The sequence below is a fragment of the Stegastes partitus genome, unplaced genomic scaffold (assembly GCF_000690725.1).
Source record: "Stegastes partitus isolate 25-593 unplaced genomic scaffold, Stegastes_partitus-1.0.2 Scaffold2455, whole genome shotgun sequence".
NCBI classification, from domain to species: domain Eukaryota; kingdom Metazoa; phylum Chordata; class Actinopteri; family Pomacentridae; genus Stegastes; species Stegastes partitus.
In genome coordinates this window covers 103,459-123,312 of record NW_007580186.1, presented here as the reverse complement: position 1 = coordinate 123,312, position 19,854 = coordinate 103,459, and the positions used below count along the sequence as shown (strand labels likewise).

The 19,854-nt window shown below is 39.8% G+C and overlaps 1 protein-coding gene across 1 annotated transcript in view; it reads right to left on the bottom strand.

Moving 5' to 3' along the window:
* The window catches only part of jade2 (jade family PHD finger 2), a 75,654-nt gene that overhangs the window by 27,532 nt on the left and 28,268 nt on the right, over positions 1-19,854 (bottom strand). The window contains exons 2-3 of the mRNA XM_008305256.1: positions 17,983-18,046; positions 9,712-9,797 (exon numbers count right to left, since the gene is read on the bottom strand). Coding sequence (XP_008303478.1) covers positions 9,712-9,797; positions 17,983-18,046 — 150 coding nt within the window. The remainder of the gene's footprint in view (positions 1-9,711; positions 9,798-17,982; positions 18,047-19,854) is intronic.

Below are 19,854 nucleotides of genomic sequence, written 5' to 3'. Positions count from 1 at the left end.
GACCTGCATCCATCTGTGACCTAAAGCTCTTGATAAGTCAAACGATTTCCTCTGCCGACCAAAAATGTACTTGCCTGAAGTCGCGATTTGACCTGCTGCATTTTCCATCCACTGAGCATTAGACAAGAAGCAGCAATGAAACAACTGAGCCAAACTACAAAAACATGCATGCAGCATGCTGACATTTATAAGAGTATAACGTATGTAAACATCAAGTGTATTAACATTACTTTCATTCTGCTATCTTTCCTATTATATCACAAAGAATAAGAATTAACTGTCCATTTAAATCCTCCTCAACATTAAAGAAACATCAGCGTTTTACTGTCATCCAACATTACAGCTTCTCCTCTCGAGCTGAACAAGTGAGTGGACAAAGCTTCTGAGAAACCAGGTAGCTGAGCTAATACTAATGCTAATGAGCAGACACTAGATTAGATCAGATTGAACAGTTCTGTTCAAACAGACACGGTTTGTAATTGGTAACTGGATTTACTGAGGAGTGTGTGTCTCTGGTGTGAGTGCACAGCGCAGTGATATGGACACTGTGTCTGCGTGTGAACAAGTAAACAGCAGCGTTTCTCTTAACCTTGCAACGGATGAGACCGATACCTGTCGCCATGGTAACTGGACACAACACGGATGCAGCAGCGGTCGCTTCGCAAATGACACAAATAAGACTAATGGTTTATTTACAAAACTTGATTAAAATGTCTTTGTTTTTGACAAAAATCTACTAATGACTGCAGCTTGAAAGCAACATTTTTGTCATAAACAAATCAAAATCCAGTGCAAATTAAACACTGTCACCGATATCCACTGGCTCTTTTCACACTTAAACCTGTTTACAATAATTAGTGGTTTTAACATCTTCGTCATCTTTTCGACTAATTTCGTTGCAAATTTGCAACGACAATAAAGAAATTCTATTCTGTTCTTTTCACCACACGACGTGCTAAGATTTCTGGCAAAATAGAAAAAAATGCCAATCACAAATAGGCACAGCGAAATCTCATCTGGGAAAGCTAAGTATAACCAGGTAAACAGTGCAAACTATATCGTACCTATGAAGGATTTAAATTCTAACTGGCTGACAGGTACATTAAAATGATATAAGAAGAAATGTCAAACATGGCTCCAGTAAATATCTTAAACAACACATTAGCTTGCATGTTACCACAAAACAAGGCTTAAAATTCATTCTGTATGGATTAAACAAACACACAACACTGGTAAACTACTGCTCAAAGACAGTAGTTTGTGTTTGGTTTTTTTTGTTTGTTTGTTTGTTTTAGGGTCGACCTATATGTGTATTTCACGGCCTCTTCAGATAACAATTATTCATATTAAAGCACACATATAACCAATTTTGAAACTGATGCATTTGCAGTACAAGTGAAAATGCCATTGCTTATTTGTATCAGTTGAATTTACCTTTTACCATTTATTCTTATTATTATTGTTAATAGCAGGTTATTACTTGACATGTAACCAGTCACAAAGAGCTGTCAGCAGGAAATGTTGAAATTAACAGGAAGAGTTACAATAGAGAGAGTACAAAAAAAGTGCCAAATTCTAGGTAACATTAGTTCAGATGTGAGCAGTACCCAATCCTAAACACAATGCAGTCATTTCTTACATACAGAATCTGTTCACATCAAATTTAGTGATGTACTGGGATTCAGTTTGACTAGCCAATCGCTCATATGTACTACATTCCTGAACGCATCACAATCTTGTAGCATGGCTCCCATTACTACAGACAGAGTTGTGCAAACTCATACTGCATGCACACTTGACTTCCACCTCTATACACACATAGATATGCACAAGTAAACAACAATGCAACCGAGAGAGTTTCAGTCCTGTTCAGACATCATCTTTTGGCAGCCCCCACTGACACCACTTCCTTCCTCCCATGGTGCACCGGGAGTGGCTCCTAATGTCATTTCTTGTTCGACAACATCTACGCTGCAAAATGTTTGTAAAGTCTGTTCTGGTAACATTTATCTCAGGCTATTAGCCTTCAGAGGGCTTCCGGCTCTTCATTTTCTAAAATGAAAGACACCTGATCCAACTTTCATCATGTCATTCTTCTTTCTCCACATCAGCCAGGATGCAACATGTCAGGAGGACAGTACATGCAAAAATGATACCACAAGTTTAGAAAAAGGTGCTCAGAAAAGTCAAGGGCTTCTTTTGCTACATATTTAACACCTAGCTGCTGCTGAATATGACTTATTCAGTACGTATTAACTGTGGGCTTGCAAGTCATAGCTTTTTGCTAAATGCCAAGCTGTAAATTGTGAACTGTACAATGTCATTAATTAGTGCTGAGCTTGTGATATATCTCATAAACTTAGAACAGATCATTAGAGCTCTTTTTTGGCATCACGACTCATTTTTCACAGCTCGTTTGTGTTCTGCATTGACAATATTACAGCAGAAATGTTGAGAGTTGGCAAAATCACAAACCTCCTCTGGTTCACTCTGCCCCATATAGCACAGTTAGTTCATTTATATTTAAATTAAAACATTAATCAATGATGGATACATAATATTAAGAGTGGCCAAAAAAAAGGGTATATTTCATACAACAATTTTTAGGAAAGTAACCTGTCCGACTGACAGTCGGCAAAACAAAAACTGTGTCACTCATAGCCAAAAAAGATGGAATAGATCCTAACCTACTGAACTTGAAAAACCCACAGGCAAGTTTTAAAGGCAAGCTATTTTTAAAAGATGCCAAAATTAGACAATTTCAGAGCAAGAAACTGTAAACTGGAAGAATCGTCATATTTGACTTCTGAACAGTTCATTAACTAATCATGTGTTACTCTGTTTCATTGGGGAAATTAACCAAATCAAATCTTAAAATGATCATACAACAAAATCATTTCTTTCAACATATTTTCTTTTTTTTTTTTTTTTTAAAGGCCAATAAACTGTTCCTTTTAACAACTCTGTAAAAAAAAGATGAAATTCAGCAACCATGGACTCATTAATGCCTCACCTGTAACAAAACGTGTAACTTTATTAACCAAATCTCAGCTTAAAATCTTGCTATTTCTTTAAAATCACTTTATTGTATGTCTTTATGTCTTTTTGTTGTTGTTGTTGATGGACAAAATATAAGCTGTTTGTACAAAGCAGATTCTGTAAAAAACCCAAAATTCTGTGTTAGAAGCCATGAGCTACTCAGCTGTGATCAAGAGTCACTTGACAAAAATTCAGAGACATTTCAGGTAATCTGCAGGCTGTGTTGACACAGAGCAGATAGGGGACATGTATGTAGAGAGAATAAAAAGTGAAATATCTAAAATATGCACTGATAACACCAGTGTGCCCCAGGAGGAATGGTATACTTGTTGCTTGCAGGTTTTTTCAAATTTGTAAAATAAATCATCAAACAAATTCAATTTCTGTTTTTTTCGTTTTCTGTGATTTATGGCTTATACCTTTCTCATGCTGCAGAAAACACATGTTCAAGTTCTCTCTCCTTCTAGCCATGGTTGTGGTGTTTCCATAGAGGTGCGTGACTTTATGTTGAGCCCACAGTGAGTAAAAATATGACACCTAGATGCTGCTTCGGGGTCCGGAGAGTTCAACATAAATACTTGCTAAAGCTACTGGCATCTCCAAATAGACTGAACGATGACTGGGTTGATTTTCAGACCGATAACAACTGATCACCACACAGGGAAAGATTCAAATGAAACAAGGAATTTGAATACAGAAATTCTCCCATCCGAGTGTGCGGTACATAGATTTCAATACCACAAGCCTGCGGGAAAATCCCCAGAGTGTAGTGTGTGTGTGTGTGTGTGTGTATGTGTGTGTGTGTGTGTGTGTCCTCTTGTTTCTGTCTCGCTATATTGTGACAAGCACCCTCCAACAAATGTGTGTGTGTGTCCCCTGCCCATGTTGCAGTGTTTTGACAAGTGTCACACAATCCCCAGGGGGAGAGCACGGGGATTTCTCTGAAGAAGGGGAGCTTTGCTTTTGTCACAAAAGATGAGGCCCAGAGCTCCTTATGAGAGAGTCCTCGCTCCGACTGGTGACTCAGTACCGCTGCAGCAGCATTACGTTGCAGGGCACTTTTTAAAAAGTAAGCTGCTTTTTCAGTGCAAGGTGCACGTAAGCACAAGTCGACACTCTTTGTTTCTCGCCTTTATGTTTGTCTTGCTCTGAACTGCTGCCCCATAACCATTAACCACAAGACCAAATCTGTGCTTTCTGTGTGTGTACGGTATGTAATAATGACTTCCTGTTTGTGTACAAAATTTTCAAACTCCTCAATCTCTGCCCTCGTCTGAAATGAGATAAAAACAGCTACAGAAAAAGGGAAGCATTTGACTGTGTCCTCCTTCCGCCAAGTAAAACCATCCAAACCACTTCTAAGAAAAGTAAAAGCTGGAGTGAAAGACTTGCAAAGGCGCAAATAGAGACGGCTCATTTTTAGAAAAGAGCTACGCTGTCATTACAAGTACATAGTGTTTACCATTCGCCACACCTCCCTTAACCAAGGGTGAGCATCGTCCCATAAACTTGTCCGCATCGGGAGCCGCTGCTCAATTTTCCTCCCAGTAGGGATGCAGTGATGAGGATTTTTCGCTACCTAAAAATATCACCTTTTCCTGACCTCGCTGAGCTTTTTTTGTCGATAATTCTAAAGAGCTCTTACTTCCAGTGATGTCTGACATTTCTGCTAGTGTCAAAACATGCCTGTATTTCAGTGTGTTATTGAACATAATGGACTGACAGGTGAGGAAGGGGTGGAAACGCTGCAATAAAGTCCATCAGCAAAGTTGAAAACAAGATGAAAATCTGACAGAGCACTAATAAGCATCATCGCTGAGCCGACTACTTCAACACCAAATGCCTCATGGAAATGTGACATTTGGTATTGACAGTTGCTTCTCTGATCTATATTAGCCAAGCTAATCTACTGCTTAGATACAAAGAAGGCCTCTTTATTCCTTTTTGATTAGTCAGATCAAAAACAGTCATGCTCAGTCATTCTTTAAAAAAAAAAGAGAGAGAGAGACGAGCCAGTCATCTCTAAAAGCTGCCGGAGCGAGACCTTTCCACAGTTTTCTGTTTGTGTCCAGGCTGCCGTCTTTAAAGCAAAGTAAGAGCTTTACTTAAGTGGCTGGATGCTGACGCTCGGCAGGTAAGCAACAGAAGTGACACTCCTGAGGCTGAAGAGTAACTTAACAACTAAAAATGTACGACTTGACTTCAAAAGTGTGCTCCGGCTTAAGTATTATTGGTAAAAGAGGGATTCCATTTTGTCACGGTCACAACCTTTGACCTGCAAAACGCACAACAGGTTGCTGCTGCAGCCTCGGGGCACTTCACACGCTGACAGCAGCTACCAGCACTTCTGGTTCAAGTGTTGACGTGCAAAATGTTGCTGAAGGATTTCACTCCTGTAATGTAGCTAAAGGACACTTTCTTTAGCGCTTCATCAGGGCGCTGTCAAAAGATGAACTTCCCTTTAAAAATATGATTCCAGTTAACATGTTAGGAACAATAAATACACAAAGAGGTTCTTGGGTTGTGGCACTAAATGCTTCAAATGAACTAGATGAAGTGAGGGGTCATGTTGCTTTGGCAAGCTGTTTTAACGTTTAACAGCTGGGGAATGTATTACATTTATCTGTAATTCAATTCATTCTGGTCAAAAAGAACATTTCAATTCAAAGCAAATGAATCAAATCAAGGTTGTTTATATATCATGCCTAAAAAAGTTGACCAAAGTGCTGCAAAAAGAGAATAAAATAGTGTAAAATATATATTAAAACAAGGCAAAACAGAATAACAAGTTGGAAGATCAAGATTTAGGATAAAATCTATATAAAATACTAATTATTAGGACCATTAGGAACTACCTAAAGCCACTACAAACATTTATGGCTTGAGATTTTTCTTAAAAACGTAAATCGAGGAGGAAAGCCTGTTCCAGATCTTATCTATATTGCCAATCTTCCTTCAATAAATCACATCCTTTTTACCATTAATGTTCACAGAGTCCCTCATTGCAGATATCTGCAGCTGAATTATGACTAGTTGTAGTTCCAGTTCCAAATATTTCCAGGTAAATTCCACCTAGTCATAATTCTAGTTTCAGATATCTTTAATTCCCCTCAGTTCAAGATATCAACATTTTCCTTTTCAGACATCTTATATTAGGTTTGAACTAGTCAGAATTACACAGTTTTTACTATGCAAAATTAGATTGAAAATATTGGTAGCCACTGAATACAACAAGCCATTTTACTGCCAAGCCATAACAGCCTGACGCCGATTTTCTCATAAATTTTGATCACAAGTCTCAAATAAATGAATCTCTCATTCTCTACCAACTCCTTGTCGATCAACTCTTCCTGTTTCATGGCATTTTCGAACAATGTTGTCACACAGTAACCACCATCAAGTCTGCAAACACTGCTAGAACACTTGGTCAGACCAACATTCAATCCAGTTATTAAATGTAAAAACAGCTTGTCATATGTTCTGGATGCCCAAACTCGAAGATTTTTTGGCTGCAAACTAGTGCCTCGTGGTTTCTGTATGTCGTTTCAGATTCGCAATCTTAAGACAAGATGACAACAGGTTTTGTCCTCAAAGTCATTCATGGCTCTGCTCCTGATTGTACAAAGAAAATAACTGAAGCAACAGTTTCAAGAACGAAAAACGAGCTTCAGAAATGAGTTCAAAATGAGCCAACTTTTACGCCTGGTCAATCGCTGTGTAAACTGTGCATGATTGTTGAACTGTCTGCTTTCAGAAAGTCTGAAATTAGTGTGCTGCAAACTCCAAAGTTGGAAATATGGGTCAGACGCTGTTTAACAATCCAGCAGCCACTTCACTTGAAGCATGCTGAGGCATTAAGCCAGCATCAATGAAATAAATGAAATAACTAACCGAAGCTGCAGTTCTCCTTTAGCAGCACAGTCGTACCAGAATGTACAAGACAACTAATTTTCTATATAATGCGTTTTCAAAATTACTCAGTAGATTCACTTACATAGCCAGTGGTGCACTAGTGGCTGAACGAAGCTGATGAATTCAGTGAAGTTACTCGATGAGTCGCACTTTTCTATCAGCAATGATTTAATCACATTATCTTGGTCTTGATTTAAACGTCACTAAGTGCAACCTGAAGTAGATTTTATCGTCATTCATCAATGCACAAGTACACAGATGATTAAAATTTCATCAGATTATTGAAAATTCCTCCAGCAGCAGCAAGTGCCACCATTTTTTTTTCTCACATTCAGTGAGCTGAGCTTTTCCGAAATCAGCTCAGACGCACTCGCAACTCTCGACTTCAAAACTTTGCACTGCACCTTTGTCAGATGTCACCCGCCCTTTTTGTTTGTTCAACCTTTCCTGTCACTCACTGCCTTTCTGGAAAAAAAAAAGCCGAAAAATTACTTCAAAACATCATCCTTTATGAAAGAGCAGCGTGCCCCGGAGCGAGGAGGCAGCGTTATGAAAGGGAACGTGGCCCCTGGCTCTTCAGCTGAGGCCCAGGTCAGAGCACAGAACTACAGTAGTAATTACTGAGAGACTGATTGCTGACAGGACCTTCCAACAGCCTGTGGTTAACTGGAAGGAGCTGAGGGGGAGGAAGCTTCAAATGCGCAGGCCTGACAGATGCTCTGCTGATGACTTGTACTTCAGGGTGGTTCGGGGGCACGCGTGCCATTTTGTTTTATCCATTTTCCTTTCAAAAGTTGCAACAAAACAAACCATTTGTGCTCTTTTACTTCATTTAGTTTTGACATTTTTTTGTGAAAGGATGCAGAGAAAATGTGGCGGAGGTGAGAGCACATTCCCCTCTAAAATGGTTTTAATTCATTTTCTGAAATAGCTTTGTTACTGAACATCATTAGAAGTGCCATCAGAAGCTGTTACCTTCTCTGCTTTATTTCAAAATCCTCCGCTGCTAATTTTTAAGAGCAGATGTAATTTGCTCCAAATGGCAGATAGTTATTTTTGGAGTGAAACTCTTCAAACAGAGAGAGATGAGTTCCCCTTAAACAGATTTGAACCTACTTCACTGACAGAGTGGGAGGAATGTGTGATTGTGGCAGGCAATGCCTTGCCACAACTGGTAGAGTGCATCATTTTCCAACTGGATTATGCCAGTTTCTTCCTCAGGGTGGTCATTTGAGAGTCCTTGAGATCATTCATCACAACCATATGGATGCTCCAACCTGGTATTTTACCCAACCAATTTGTGCCATCCATGCGCCTGGTTGATTTAGCTGTGGTGACGGAGATGGCTGTATTTACATTGGACAGAAGTGTTTGTTTCGCTGATACATAGCTGCAGTGGCTGGATCAGCGCTTTCACAATCTTCAAACTAGGTAGCACGCGGTGTAGATTCATCTAATTTGCCATCTGAGTGAATTATTGTTGCCTCTTTTATGTGTGTATACTTTCACAGTGGAATAATCTTGTTTTTGCTGAGACATTCGGGATTGTGTGATCTCTCCATGAATCAGTAAACATGGCTCAGCATTTCCACCATAGACTGTATGAAAAAGATGTGCATGACCTCTGAGTCTGAGTAGTGAAGCCAATGTCAAGTGTCTTAACACTGTATTCTTCCTAATAGCCAGCAGGGAGCGACTCCTCTGGTTACAAAAGAAGTCAGTTTAACTTTGCTTCTAACTCAAGCTACTACCGCTTTAACATTTAACATTTTCCTAATAGGTTTACAGTTTCAATCTATAGTTTCAGGAGTTATGAAAAGTGTCACAGTGTTAATGGTTTCCACTGTTGTCCAATTTAGAGTAAAAAAGACAGTAAAGCGGGATATGCCTTGTGATTGACGGGTTGCTACCGTATCATCGTGCACAGTGTCCATGGGTTCACCACTTAGATTATTGCTCCTAACATCATTTCAAAAGGCCAACATTGCAACGACCAAATTCCAAACTCGACGTTTCAAAATGGAAGTCATAACGTCATGGTCTCTACATCAATATTTTCTGTCGTCTATGATTCTTACTTTGCAACATACTGATGTCTCCAAAACAGAGATTCCGACTTCAGAAGTCTTGTACGTAACAAATCTACAAAACCAATTCGATCAACTGCAGGGTGGTGCTTTCAGTGTCACTGTCATATCTGGTATGTGTAGGGGAATGACTTCAGTATTACAGCTTGCCATTGTGTCATGTAAAGTAACATTTGAGCAGAGTCACAGGTGAGCTGGTGTGCCTGAGCTGCAGCAGGTGGGGGAATAAAGAGTGGATAGAATTAAAGGCAGGGACTGGTACCTACATCTAAGTCATTTTAAGGCTTTAAGGGATTATTTTCATGAAAATAAATTCTAAAATGTGCAACCTTGATTCACAGAGTTGGGTTTTTGTGGGTTTATTAAATCACGGGAAAGGGACTTTAAAAAAGTGTTCAGCTGCTGCATCTGCACTTTTTCAGCAGCGCATTTCATGAAAAGCGATCATAAAAATGTGAAAACCATTCTGGTATTCAGCAACACGAACAACCAGACAAAATGCTGTCATCTAACCGTTTCTGACAATTCAGCAAAAGCCACAACAAATGTCTTTCACAGACAGTGCTGAAGTGGAGCTTGTAACATGGTCAAAGAGAGCCTGTGTTTCATTAAACACATTTTCTGTGTACTCTAAGCGCCTGAGTCACTGAGCCGAGCTGCCACGCCAACTTACCTCGGATGGTTTCTTGTGCTGGTGGCGGACCCATGTGCTGCTGGTGCCCGTATTCTTGGATGATCTGGACCACGACGTCACTTGACCTGCAGCGATAAAGATAGAAAACCAAGGTCGGTTTAATTAGGACTAAAAAGCATTTGTTTTCTACTAAATATTTAATGAAGGAGCTGAAGGGTGAACAAACAGATTAGCCTTTTCTGACCTTCCTTTCTCAAGCCTCACAGTTGGAAAGTATTTGCACACACACACGGAAAACTTAATCTGTGTTTGATTTGTCAAGAATGCTTAAAAATGTGCGAATGTTGATTCAAACTGCGGAATATGAAGAACAGCTCTCTGGCGCTTCGCAAATAAATTCACTCCAAACAAAGTTTTCTTGTCCCACTGGAGAAATTTGTTGTGCAGAAAAGGTTTCCAACACGAGCGTAATAAAACAGGGAATCTTATTAGAAAGCCAACAGCTGCTCGTCAAGAGTCCTTAAATGAGATGAGGTTCAAGACTTTTGCAATTTACACGGATGGAGGTGATTCGAAGAGAGGCACTAAAAGAAAGCGGCTAAACAAAAAGCTTCAATATGACTTTTCCGACGCCCGTGGCAGCATCTACCACTCTGAGTCAGACCTTTAATCGAAGCAGACTGATGATGATCTATTAAGAGGTTTAATAAGTAATGACAGTATAAATAGCATCTTGTTAAGCTGTTAGTCCACTGTGGTCCTTTACAACCTCATTAATACACAACCTAATTGCAATTAACCAGACACTGGAGCCAATATCCCACCCACCGCTTCAATCAACAGCCCTGTGTGTGTTTTTCTGTGAGCGCCTATTCCCATGTGTGGGAATAGAGGCCATTGTGATAAGGAGAGAAGAGAGCAAATGAGTGTGTGTGATTTTGTTTATGCTTTTTTTTTTTTTTTTTTGAGGTGGGGGGGAATCACAAAACCACTGCAGCAGATACACCCGAAAGCTCATATTCATGTACGCTCCTTGAAGAAGGCTGTCATTAAAAATTGCATCAAATTGGCAATTACATTACATCACACTGACATAATGGAAAACACAAATTTGCCAACACTGTGTAATGTAGCACATTGTGACCGTGACTGTGTGTGCGTTCGTGTGCTGCCTCCCACTCAACATATTTCCCCTGCCGCCACAGCAGCGCCGCCACCACGCTAATTTTACATGTGACGTCTGAGCAACTCAGTGCGCCGACGGCAAAGCTGCTGTCAGGTTTGTCTTCAAAATTACCGACTCCCGCTGTCACACATACACACACCCAATTCACACAAGAACATTCACTGTACAAAGAGCAACAAACACATACATGTATTTACCACATATTTCGCCCTCATTTTCGCCCATCGACGCACACATTTTGCTGACAACTTCACCGCCGAGTGGCACGTATTTATACGCCCATAAGCCACAACATTAAAAATGACAATGCAATATTCTGCTGAGAAACTTTGGTTTGCACTTCAGGAACTTGCAGGCCAATTTAGAAACCTTTATGCATGTTCCAACCACAAAAATCCCCCTTGCAGAACCTCGTCAGGGCCACTTTCAGATGACAGAAAAGTACCTATTTCAGGATGGTACGTTTGAGTAGCTCTGAAAAATTGCAATGACTTATTAAACCTAAAAATGACAAATGCTGATTAGGTCAACTTGACGAGACACCATTTTCTTCTTCTAACGTCGCCATCAACAAAGTGACTATTTAGGCTAATACTATCCCATTGATCTGTTTCCATTGGGGTAGTAGAACTGAAGTTACATCCATCCATTATCTATACGCCGCTTAATCCTCATTAGTATCGCAGGGGGCTGGAGCCTATCCCAGCTGACTTAGGGCGAAGGCAGGGGACACCCTGGACAGGTCACCAGTCTATCGCAGGGCTACACTTAGAGACAGACAACCAAGCACACTCACATTCACACCTACGGACAATTTAGAATCATCAATTAACCTCAACATGTTTTTGGACCTTGTGGGAGGAAGCCGGAGAACCCGGAGAACATGCAAACTCCACGCAGAAAGATTCCGGATGCGAACCAGCGACCTTCTTGCTGCGAGGCAACAGTGCTACCAACTGCGTCACCTTGCAGCCCCTGAAGTTATATATATTTATAATATTTGTCACTGTTTTGGCACAGTCGTAGTTGTTTGATGCTACCCAGCAACGGAAACAGAAAGGCAGAAAGGGCCAATTTTTGTGGGTGTTCGTGTAAACGGCAGCAAGTTCCTGCATTCGAAAGCTGTGTCTTGGGTCTTAGCATTCCTGTGGATGTTACTTTGACAGTTGCCACCAACCTAACCATTGTTGCAGATCAAGCATGCACACATTTCCATGGTAATGTCATTCCTTGACGGCAGCAGCCTCCCCCAGCAGCCCAATATACCCTACTACATCAAAAAAAAAAACACGAGAATGGCTCGAGGAACATGACAAAGAGTCCAAGGTTTTAACTCAGCCTCGAAGTACAATTTGTCAATTTCCCAAGTGATGTAAATTTCCACAATAAAGTTAATCTTGTCTTATATCCCAGATCTCAGTCCGATTGAGGATCTTTAGGATGTACCGGAAGAAGCCAGATTAATGGTCAGATCTGTTTTTTTCGCCACAAGATTACCCAATATTAGACAGGTGGTTTTAATATTGTGGCTGGTTAGTGTATATGTATTACTACCAGCCACGAGAGGATTTTGTCAAACACGGTGGCATTAATCGTCCACTTAGCCTGTGGCATCAAAGTGTGTCACCTTAGAGAACGTGGTGGGGCACAATAACTGTGTCTCCATATAACCATCAAGCTAACTGGAAGCAAATTTTTCAGAAAGACACAACAAACTAACAAAAATAGTGCGAATTAGGCTTGTTTTCACGATCTTCTTCGGAGCAAATAAACTTGGCTGTTTTGTGTCATCAGAAGGTGGCAGTAAAGGCGACATTATGCATGGCCGTAACTGACGAAGTGAAACAAGCCGGAAACAAAGCCAGACCGCAAAAACGCCTCGAAGAAAAAGAAGAAACGATCAAAACTTTGTTTGCCATCTATGAGGAAAAAAAGCACAGAAGTCTTCAGAAATAGTTCTCAGTTAGGCACACTGTAATTTATTTTTCATGGCGTCTGAAGATGAGGATTCAGAAACAACTGACAATCATGTCAACTGTATGTTCACTGTGTCAAAACTTATTCAGAAAAGGGGTTTCCATTACCCATTATGCACATAAACTTTTCTTTAAGTAAGTGAAAGTGTAAAAACTTCAGTAAGTTTCTTCAAATTTGGCCATTTTCCAATAATTTTTTCTAATGTGTTACAAAATGTGAATAAAATCCCAATAAGCCAACATGACTACATGTATTTGTGACAGACCCTGTGTTTGCCCTTTAAAAGGTCAACTGTGAGACAGAAACTCTACTTTGTCCAAAAGCGAATATTAAAACCACAAAAAACTTGACACTGTGTAATTATGTGCACATATTTCTTCTTCCTTTTTTTTGTTTTTTGTTTTTTTAAACATATCTTAATTATAACACAGCTTGATACCTGTGGGAGACTTTGGATATTAGACAGCAGCACTCTCCACCACCAAAATCAAAACACCATACAGACTCCGAGAAGCCCTGCCAAGGAAGCTGTTCTGGAGGCTTAATGTTGAACAACACCTTCCTAAGACACTGTTGTTTTCCTTATTTGTCACAGATTGTATAGACAACTGTTTGCGTGTGTGTGTTTGCCCACAAGTCTTTGTATAGGACTGCTGGGTTATGTGCATGTGTCTGTGGCAGATATAAAAATATTTCGTGGGATTGTGTGCAACTCTGCTGGACATTTTTGAGTGTAGTCATGCATCTGGATTCCACTAGAGAGTGTGTGTGTGTGTGTGTGTGTGTGTGTGTGCAGGTTACGTCCACATGCCTCACATAAGGCAGCTGCACAGCTCCATCACTGTGGCCAGATAACCAAACGGACCACAGCGCAGTTGGAGGTTACCATCATGGCCGTGTGTTAATTAAAAGCCGCGCTTGGTGCACAGCAGCCAAAATTATCATGGGCATCCTTCAATTAGAAACCTGATAACCTCCAGTGAGCAGATGCAGCTGGAGCCCACGCTGCACCGGCCAGAGGAAGCTAACAGCTACAGGCTGATTATAAAGAAGCAGACAGTATGGCCTCGAGCGCAGGGTGGCCCAGTCACCTCTGAAAAACAGCCTGTTAAACCTGTTGTAAAATACATTATACATGCAGACCTGTGGCCACATAGCAGTTAAACCTGTCAGAGGTCACTTCAACCTGTGGTGTAAACAGTTGTGACTACATTACCCAGAATTAACCTCGCCCTAGACACAAATGTCCCATTATTTAAAAGTGTATTTTTTCACATAAAAAGGGTTAGGACATTCCTCCTGGTGACCACCTTCAACTTTCAAAAGCGACATCAGGGCCTCCATATCTGACCATTTTTGATAAATAAATACAGAAAGAAAAGATGCTCTTGTCTTCCAAATTTGTTTTATAACTAGGATAGCATCTTTTAGATTTTTTTAAAAAACCTTCTGAACCCCAAAACCCATTGGCTGGTTTAAAAGGCATATTGTCCTTAAAAAAAAAAAAAAGTTACTGAAAACATTAGAGCTAGACGCTGTAAGAATCGTTGAATATTCAACCTTTTAACTAATCATCTATGGCATGCTGCTCGATTGGAAAATTTGACCAGATCTGAGCTTAAAATTGTAATATCTCATCAACATTACAATTTAAAAAATCACTAAACTTAAACCATTTGCACTAAAGTCAGTAAAAAACTAAAAATGATGCACTCCTTGGTACAACTAGGAAACCATTAGTGACTCAGCTGCGAGCAAGTCAGGTGACATACGAAGTAAAATATATACAGTACACAGAGTCCTATTGTTCACACTTGTTTGTACTGGGGAAAGTTGATTCCATTTGTTACTTTGAATTTTTTGTAAAATAATCAAAGAATTTTTTTTGTTTGTTTTTTAGGCTTTACGGCACTAAAACTGTTATGCTGCACGAAAGATATTTTTGTGTTCCCTCTGCTTCTGGTCATGGTTGTGCTGTTTCCACAGAGGTGCACAGTGAGTGAAAATGTGACAAGAACCAAAAAAAGTAAACACTCAGAAACTGCTTGTGGTTCAGAGGGTTTAACTGCAAAAGGAAATTAGATTTCACTCCAGAAAAAGAGAATCCCAAATGAAAATAATTTAATCTGAAGACCACAGAAATGTGACAAAAGCAACTAAGAATACTTTTGAAAACAATTTTCATTTCAGGCACCTTGTTGGAGAGCTTATTGCTTCGTGTTACATAGGATAATTCTCTGTTACATAAACTAATTTAACCGCATATAAAATGCCATCTGAAAACTTCATTCAGTTCGTTTTCTGTCTTTTCTTGTCTGTCGCTGCTGTGGGAATAACCAAACAAATAAATTTGCTTCTTTTTGCAATATTCATGCTGCAAAATGCCAAGAATTGGTCATGTGGAACCGACAAAAACTAAGAAGAATGACATTAAAATTAAATTAAAATTGCTAGCTGTCTTCAGGAACTAAATCATTTCTATTTTGAAGGCAGTGATCAGCTGTGAAAGCCAAATGTGCTTGTGTATTATCAGATGAAGTTCCAGCAGAAGCTGCCAGCGATGGTAATGTGGTAGTCTGGCCAGATGTTCCCAACATAGTGCAGCGTATCTCTTCATGGCAGTCTGTCTGTCTGTCTGTGTGGTTGGTTGAGTCTGTCTGACGACTAACAAAACGTATCTGCCAGTCTATCAAACTATGTATCCGTCATCTAGTACTCATTCATTCATCACTTGGCCTATTAAGTGCATGTTGCATTTGCTTAACATTACTTCCAAAGCACATAAGGCCAGACTTCCTAAGTAAATTGCGCACCGCAGATGTGAGATGAGGGTTTTATTGACTTTGTGGCCACAATCTGTGTGTTTTAAGTGCCTGATTTACTAAGGCAGCAGCTCCTGGGTCTGACATCCAGACACATTCTGCGAGCAACAGAGAGCTTTGTCTGAGATCACCAGGCACAGAAAATGATATAATGTTGTGTGATCTTGGAAAACATTTACTTGGTCGCAGTGCAAACCCATCTGAATGAAACCGCAGCTGATAAAAATATAATATTGTTATATTACTGATGTAAGAATTGAACCTATTTCAGGTAATAAGACACAGAAAAGGCACAAAATAAGTGAGTGCAGCAGGTGGAGATGGTGTAAGACTGATGTTTTACGACAACACTGAGGTAAGTGCGGCCAAATGCTCACAATAAATGTCCTATCAAAAGGAAGAAGAGAGCCGATGAAGCCTGTGTTGACATCACAGACACAGATCATCAAGTTTACTTCACACAAAACCACAACTCCCTTCCTCCTGTTTGTTTCGACAATACTCGGTATGTTCATGCAGCATCAACTCAGTTTATCCTCCGAGATCAGAGGTTTTATCTGTGCCTGTCCTCCCGGTCTCCTCTTTATCCGGAGCATTACAGAAGCGAAAGACACAGACCAGACCTCTACAACAGAGACGGAAAATGACAACACAAGAGATAGACAAATACAAGGATTTTTTTTTAAAGGAACTGCACAGTCTGGGGATGTCACAAGATGCGATAGTTTGGTACCAAGTTGATGCCTGAATTCTGAAAACATGGTCGTTTTTCTATGGTACTGAAAATATCAAAGGTATCATAGATGACTTCAATACACAGGTTCCAAGTTACAAACAATGCAAACGGTGTCTCAGAGCATCTGGGGGAAAAAAACCTAACTTTTAGCAGCTCAAAGACATCCAGATCTGTATACAAAATTTAAGGTCAGACAGTTTCAGTTGTTACTTTATATTAGCAACATGTGGTCACAAACACTGGATGTCTCTCTTATTGTTTGCACACTGCAACAGCTGCGTCTGTTGTAGCAACACTCCACACACAACATTCACAAAGATTAACTTGTTAGGGCTGAAGTAGCCGTAACTCATAACTTGAGCTGTGTGTTGCGCTACCGTCACTACTGCCAAAATATACCACTGTGCGTGCATTTATTTGGGATTTTATTAACCTTCTAAACCTCAAGCAAGCAGTTTCTGGGCGTCTTTTTGCTCCCGTCTCATTTGTCCTCACTGTTGGGTCATTTTTCAATGCGATATAAAGTTCTGCACCTCAGTGGAAACTGCAAAATCATGACTAGAAGTAGAGAGAACTCAAAAAATGTCCTCTATGCAGTATGACACAGTTATGCCATAAATCATAAAAAAGAAATAAGAAAAATGGATTTTCTTTGATTATTCTACAAAAACTGGAAAAGTATAGAATCAACATGTCATAGGACTCTACATGAGAGAATTTCATAAGAGATTCATTTGATTCATTTATTATTTTGGTACTAAATTTGGTATCAAGAATCGCGGACATTTCTGGTATTGTGACACCCCTATGACAGTCATGTTGGGGGGTGGGGGGGTTCAAAAAGGCTGCACATGTAAGAAATCCCTCAAATATCTTGCAACTGAAGGGTCTGTGCATGAAGGAAAAGAAATGTCAGAAAGCGAATGCAAACTTCTAGATTCAAGATTTAAGAGGGGTTTTTTTGTCACATGGTTTTACAGTAAGGGCAGAGAAATGCAAAGTGACACTTATGCAACACTCCTACAAGAAGCTATTTCTGCTAAAAGGAGCAGTACTAGTTTCAGATGATTTTTCCAACAAAAGAATATTGCATCCATTGATATTTTTGGCACATAAATGATAATGATAATAACACTTTTCCTTGTGGTGTTATTCAAGTATATCACCTTTATCTGTAGGCACAGTTTTAAAGAGGATCAAATGTTGGTTTGTCTAAATATGGGGGAAAAAAAAACAACTATTTTCATAAGATGTGCATACATTTTTGACTTCATTCTTAACAACATCTTATTCTAAATACACTTACGTCATACTTAATTGCCACTTTAGCAATGTATTCATGTTTCTATAGTGTTTTAAAATGGGAACTCGTAATGAGCAAAGAAAGGACAACAGTGAGACGGCAGGGAGGTCTATACAGAGAGTGAATATGAGAAATAGTCTGTGGGAGTTGACTAAAATCAGGTAGCTCGCTGTACAACAGCAGCACAGAAACTCACTTTTCTCACACTTGCAGGTTTCCTATTAACACACACACACACAGACACACACTAAAACACTCTCTCCTTGCATCTCCCTCTCCAACTTACTGTCAGTGGTGTCAGAGTCGTTGCTGCTTGTGGAGTATTTTCTCCTCTTCTTTTCGCTCTCCATCTGTCAGGGGGGTGGCAGGCAGGCAGGCAGGCAGGCAGGGAGGGAGGGAGGGAGGGAGGAGAGGAGGGGGGAGGCAAGAGAAAGAGAGAGAAAAATGTCGAGTGAGAAGATGTTCACCATGAAAACACAAGTGTTAATGAAATAATGCGCTGATGGCACCAATCTGTCAGAGCCTCCAGCAGGCAGCCCGCCAGGATAAACCGACTCGATCACCGTTACACATTCGGACTCGCTGGGAAACTTCACAATGATACAGTTGTTCTGCTTCTTCACACACAGACAGTGGAAGTCCTTGTACGAGCGAACTGTGAATTCATGCCACATTCGCTGCGAGCTATTGTACAGGTCACTTTTTATTCCTCTGTTTCAATGCTGGAGGTGCTTCTGTCTTCATTATAATGGAGTGAAACCAAATCAAGCGAGAAACAAGGCTTCTCTCAACCAGATAGAATCTAGGACACTTACTAAAGCGCTTAGCAGCTGTATTTCTTGGTGATAAAGGACATTAAAAAGCAACCGCTATCACGAGGCCATCTCGTTTTAATAACATCATTTTGTTCATTTGTCACCTTATCTTTCTAATTCCCAGATAATCGCTGTGAAAAATGTAAAAATGAGCCTTGTGCTGCAGCTCAGCTTGATGCACTGGGAATTTATTTGACTGCACACATGCTAGACTGACAAAAAAAAAAAAAACATTTCTGCAACAAAATGCTCTTTTTGGAAATTAAATTTTGACTTTATCCAAATAGTTCTCAAAGGAACTTAAGAAACAAGGAATAGAAAAGTCCTAAACCCATCAAAGCATTAAATCACGTGTGAGTTTCGACCACTGCTGGCTGTGTGATGCTATGTTTTTACTTTTTCTTTGTGTCTCATGAGCATAAACTAAAAGGCACATGTAGGTACACAAGAGCACAACACAACAATGCACATTCATGCCATATTTCAGTGTGTTTCGTTTATCTAAACAATTAGTGGTGGTAATAAGACAAATACTTGCTTCAATTAAAAAGAAACCCAGAAGAGGTAGAAAATATGAATATAAACTATAAAACTGAGGAAGGAAACGCACCATGTTCATCAGACACCAAAGACAGAGGATAGGGGAGAAACACCATAAACGTAACTGTTCACAAGAAACTTCACAGAACATCTTCAACTACACATACGAGAATTAATCAATCAGAAATTGGCACAAATTTACTCCAACAACAAAAAGATCACAATATTTTCAGCAATGCAGCATCTACTGAATGGATTATCTCATCTGTCAGGGGTCAACAGGTGCAGTCGAGGAGGGATCACTAACTGTTTTGACTAAATGGTTATATGTCTTTCTGCAAATTGAGTGCCACTCAGAAAACGCAAAGAAGTCTTCCTATTAAGTTACCCACTGAGTCCCCAAACCCAACTGCCTGTTAGAAAAGTTTTTGTTAAATTGCCAAAATTACACAAATTATTAGAATCTAGGAAAAGAGATCAATTTTCTGACAGTCCTTGAACTTCTCATCTGTGACGAGCCATTTCAACAGAAAAACATATTAAATCAAAGCTTAAAGTCACGATATTTCATCAAAATCAATCAAGACACCCATTATCCAAGTGTGGTGACTAATGTTAGCAATAACAGAGAATATAATTTCATCTCCCAAAAACAACAGCAGAAAGTTAACTTTAATGAATCTGCTTTTTTTCTCTAATGCTTGATTTTGTTATAAAGGGGGAGTTTCAGTTCAGTACTGAAGAGGAGAAAGGACGAACTGAAACAGGAAAAAAAGGCAGAAATGAGGAAGGACTTCTATTGG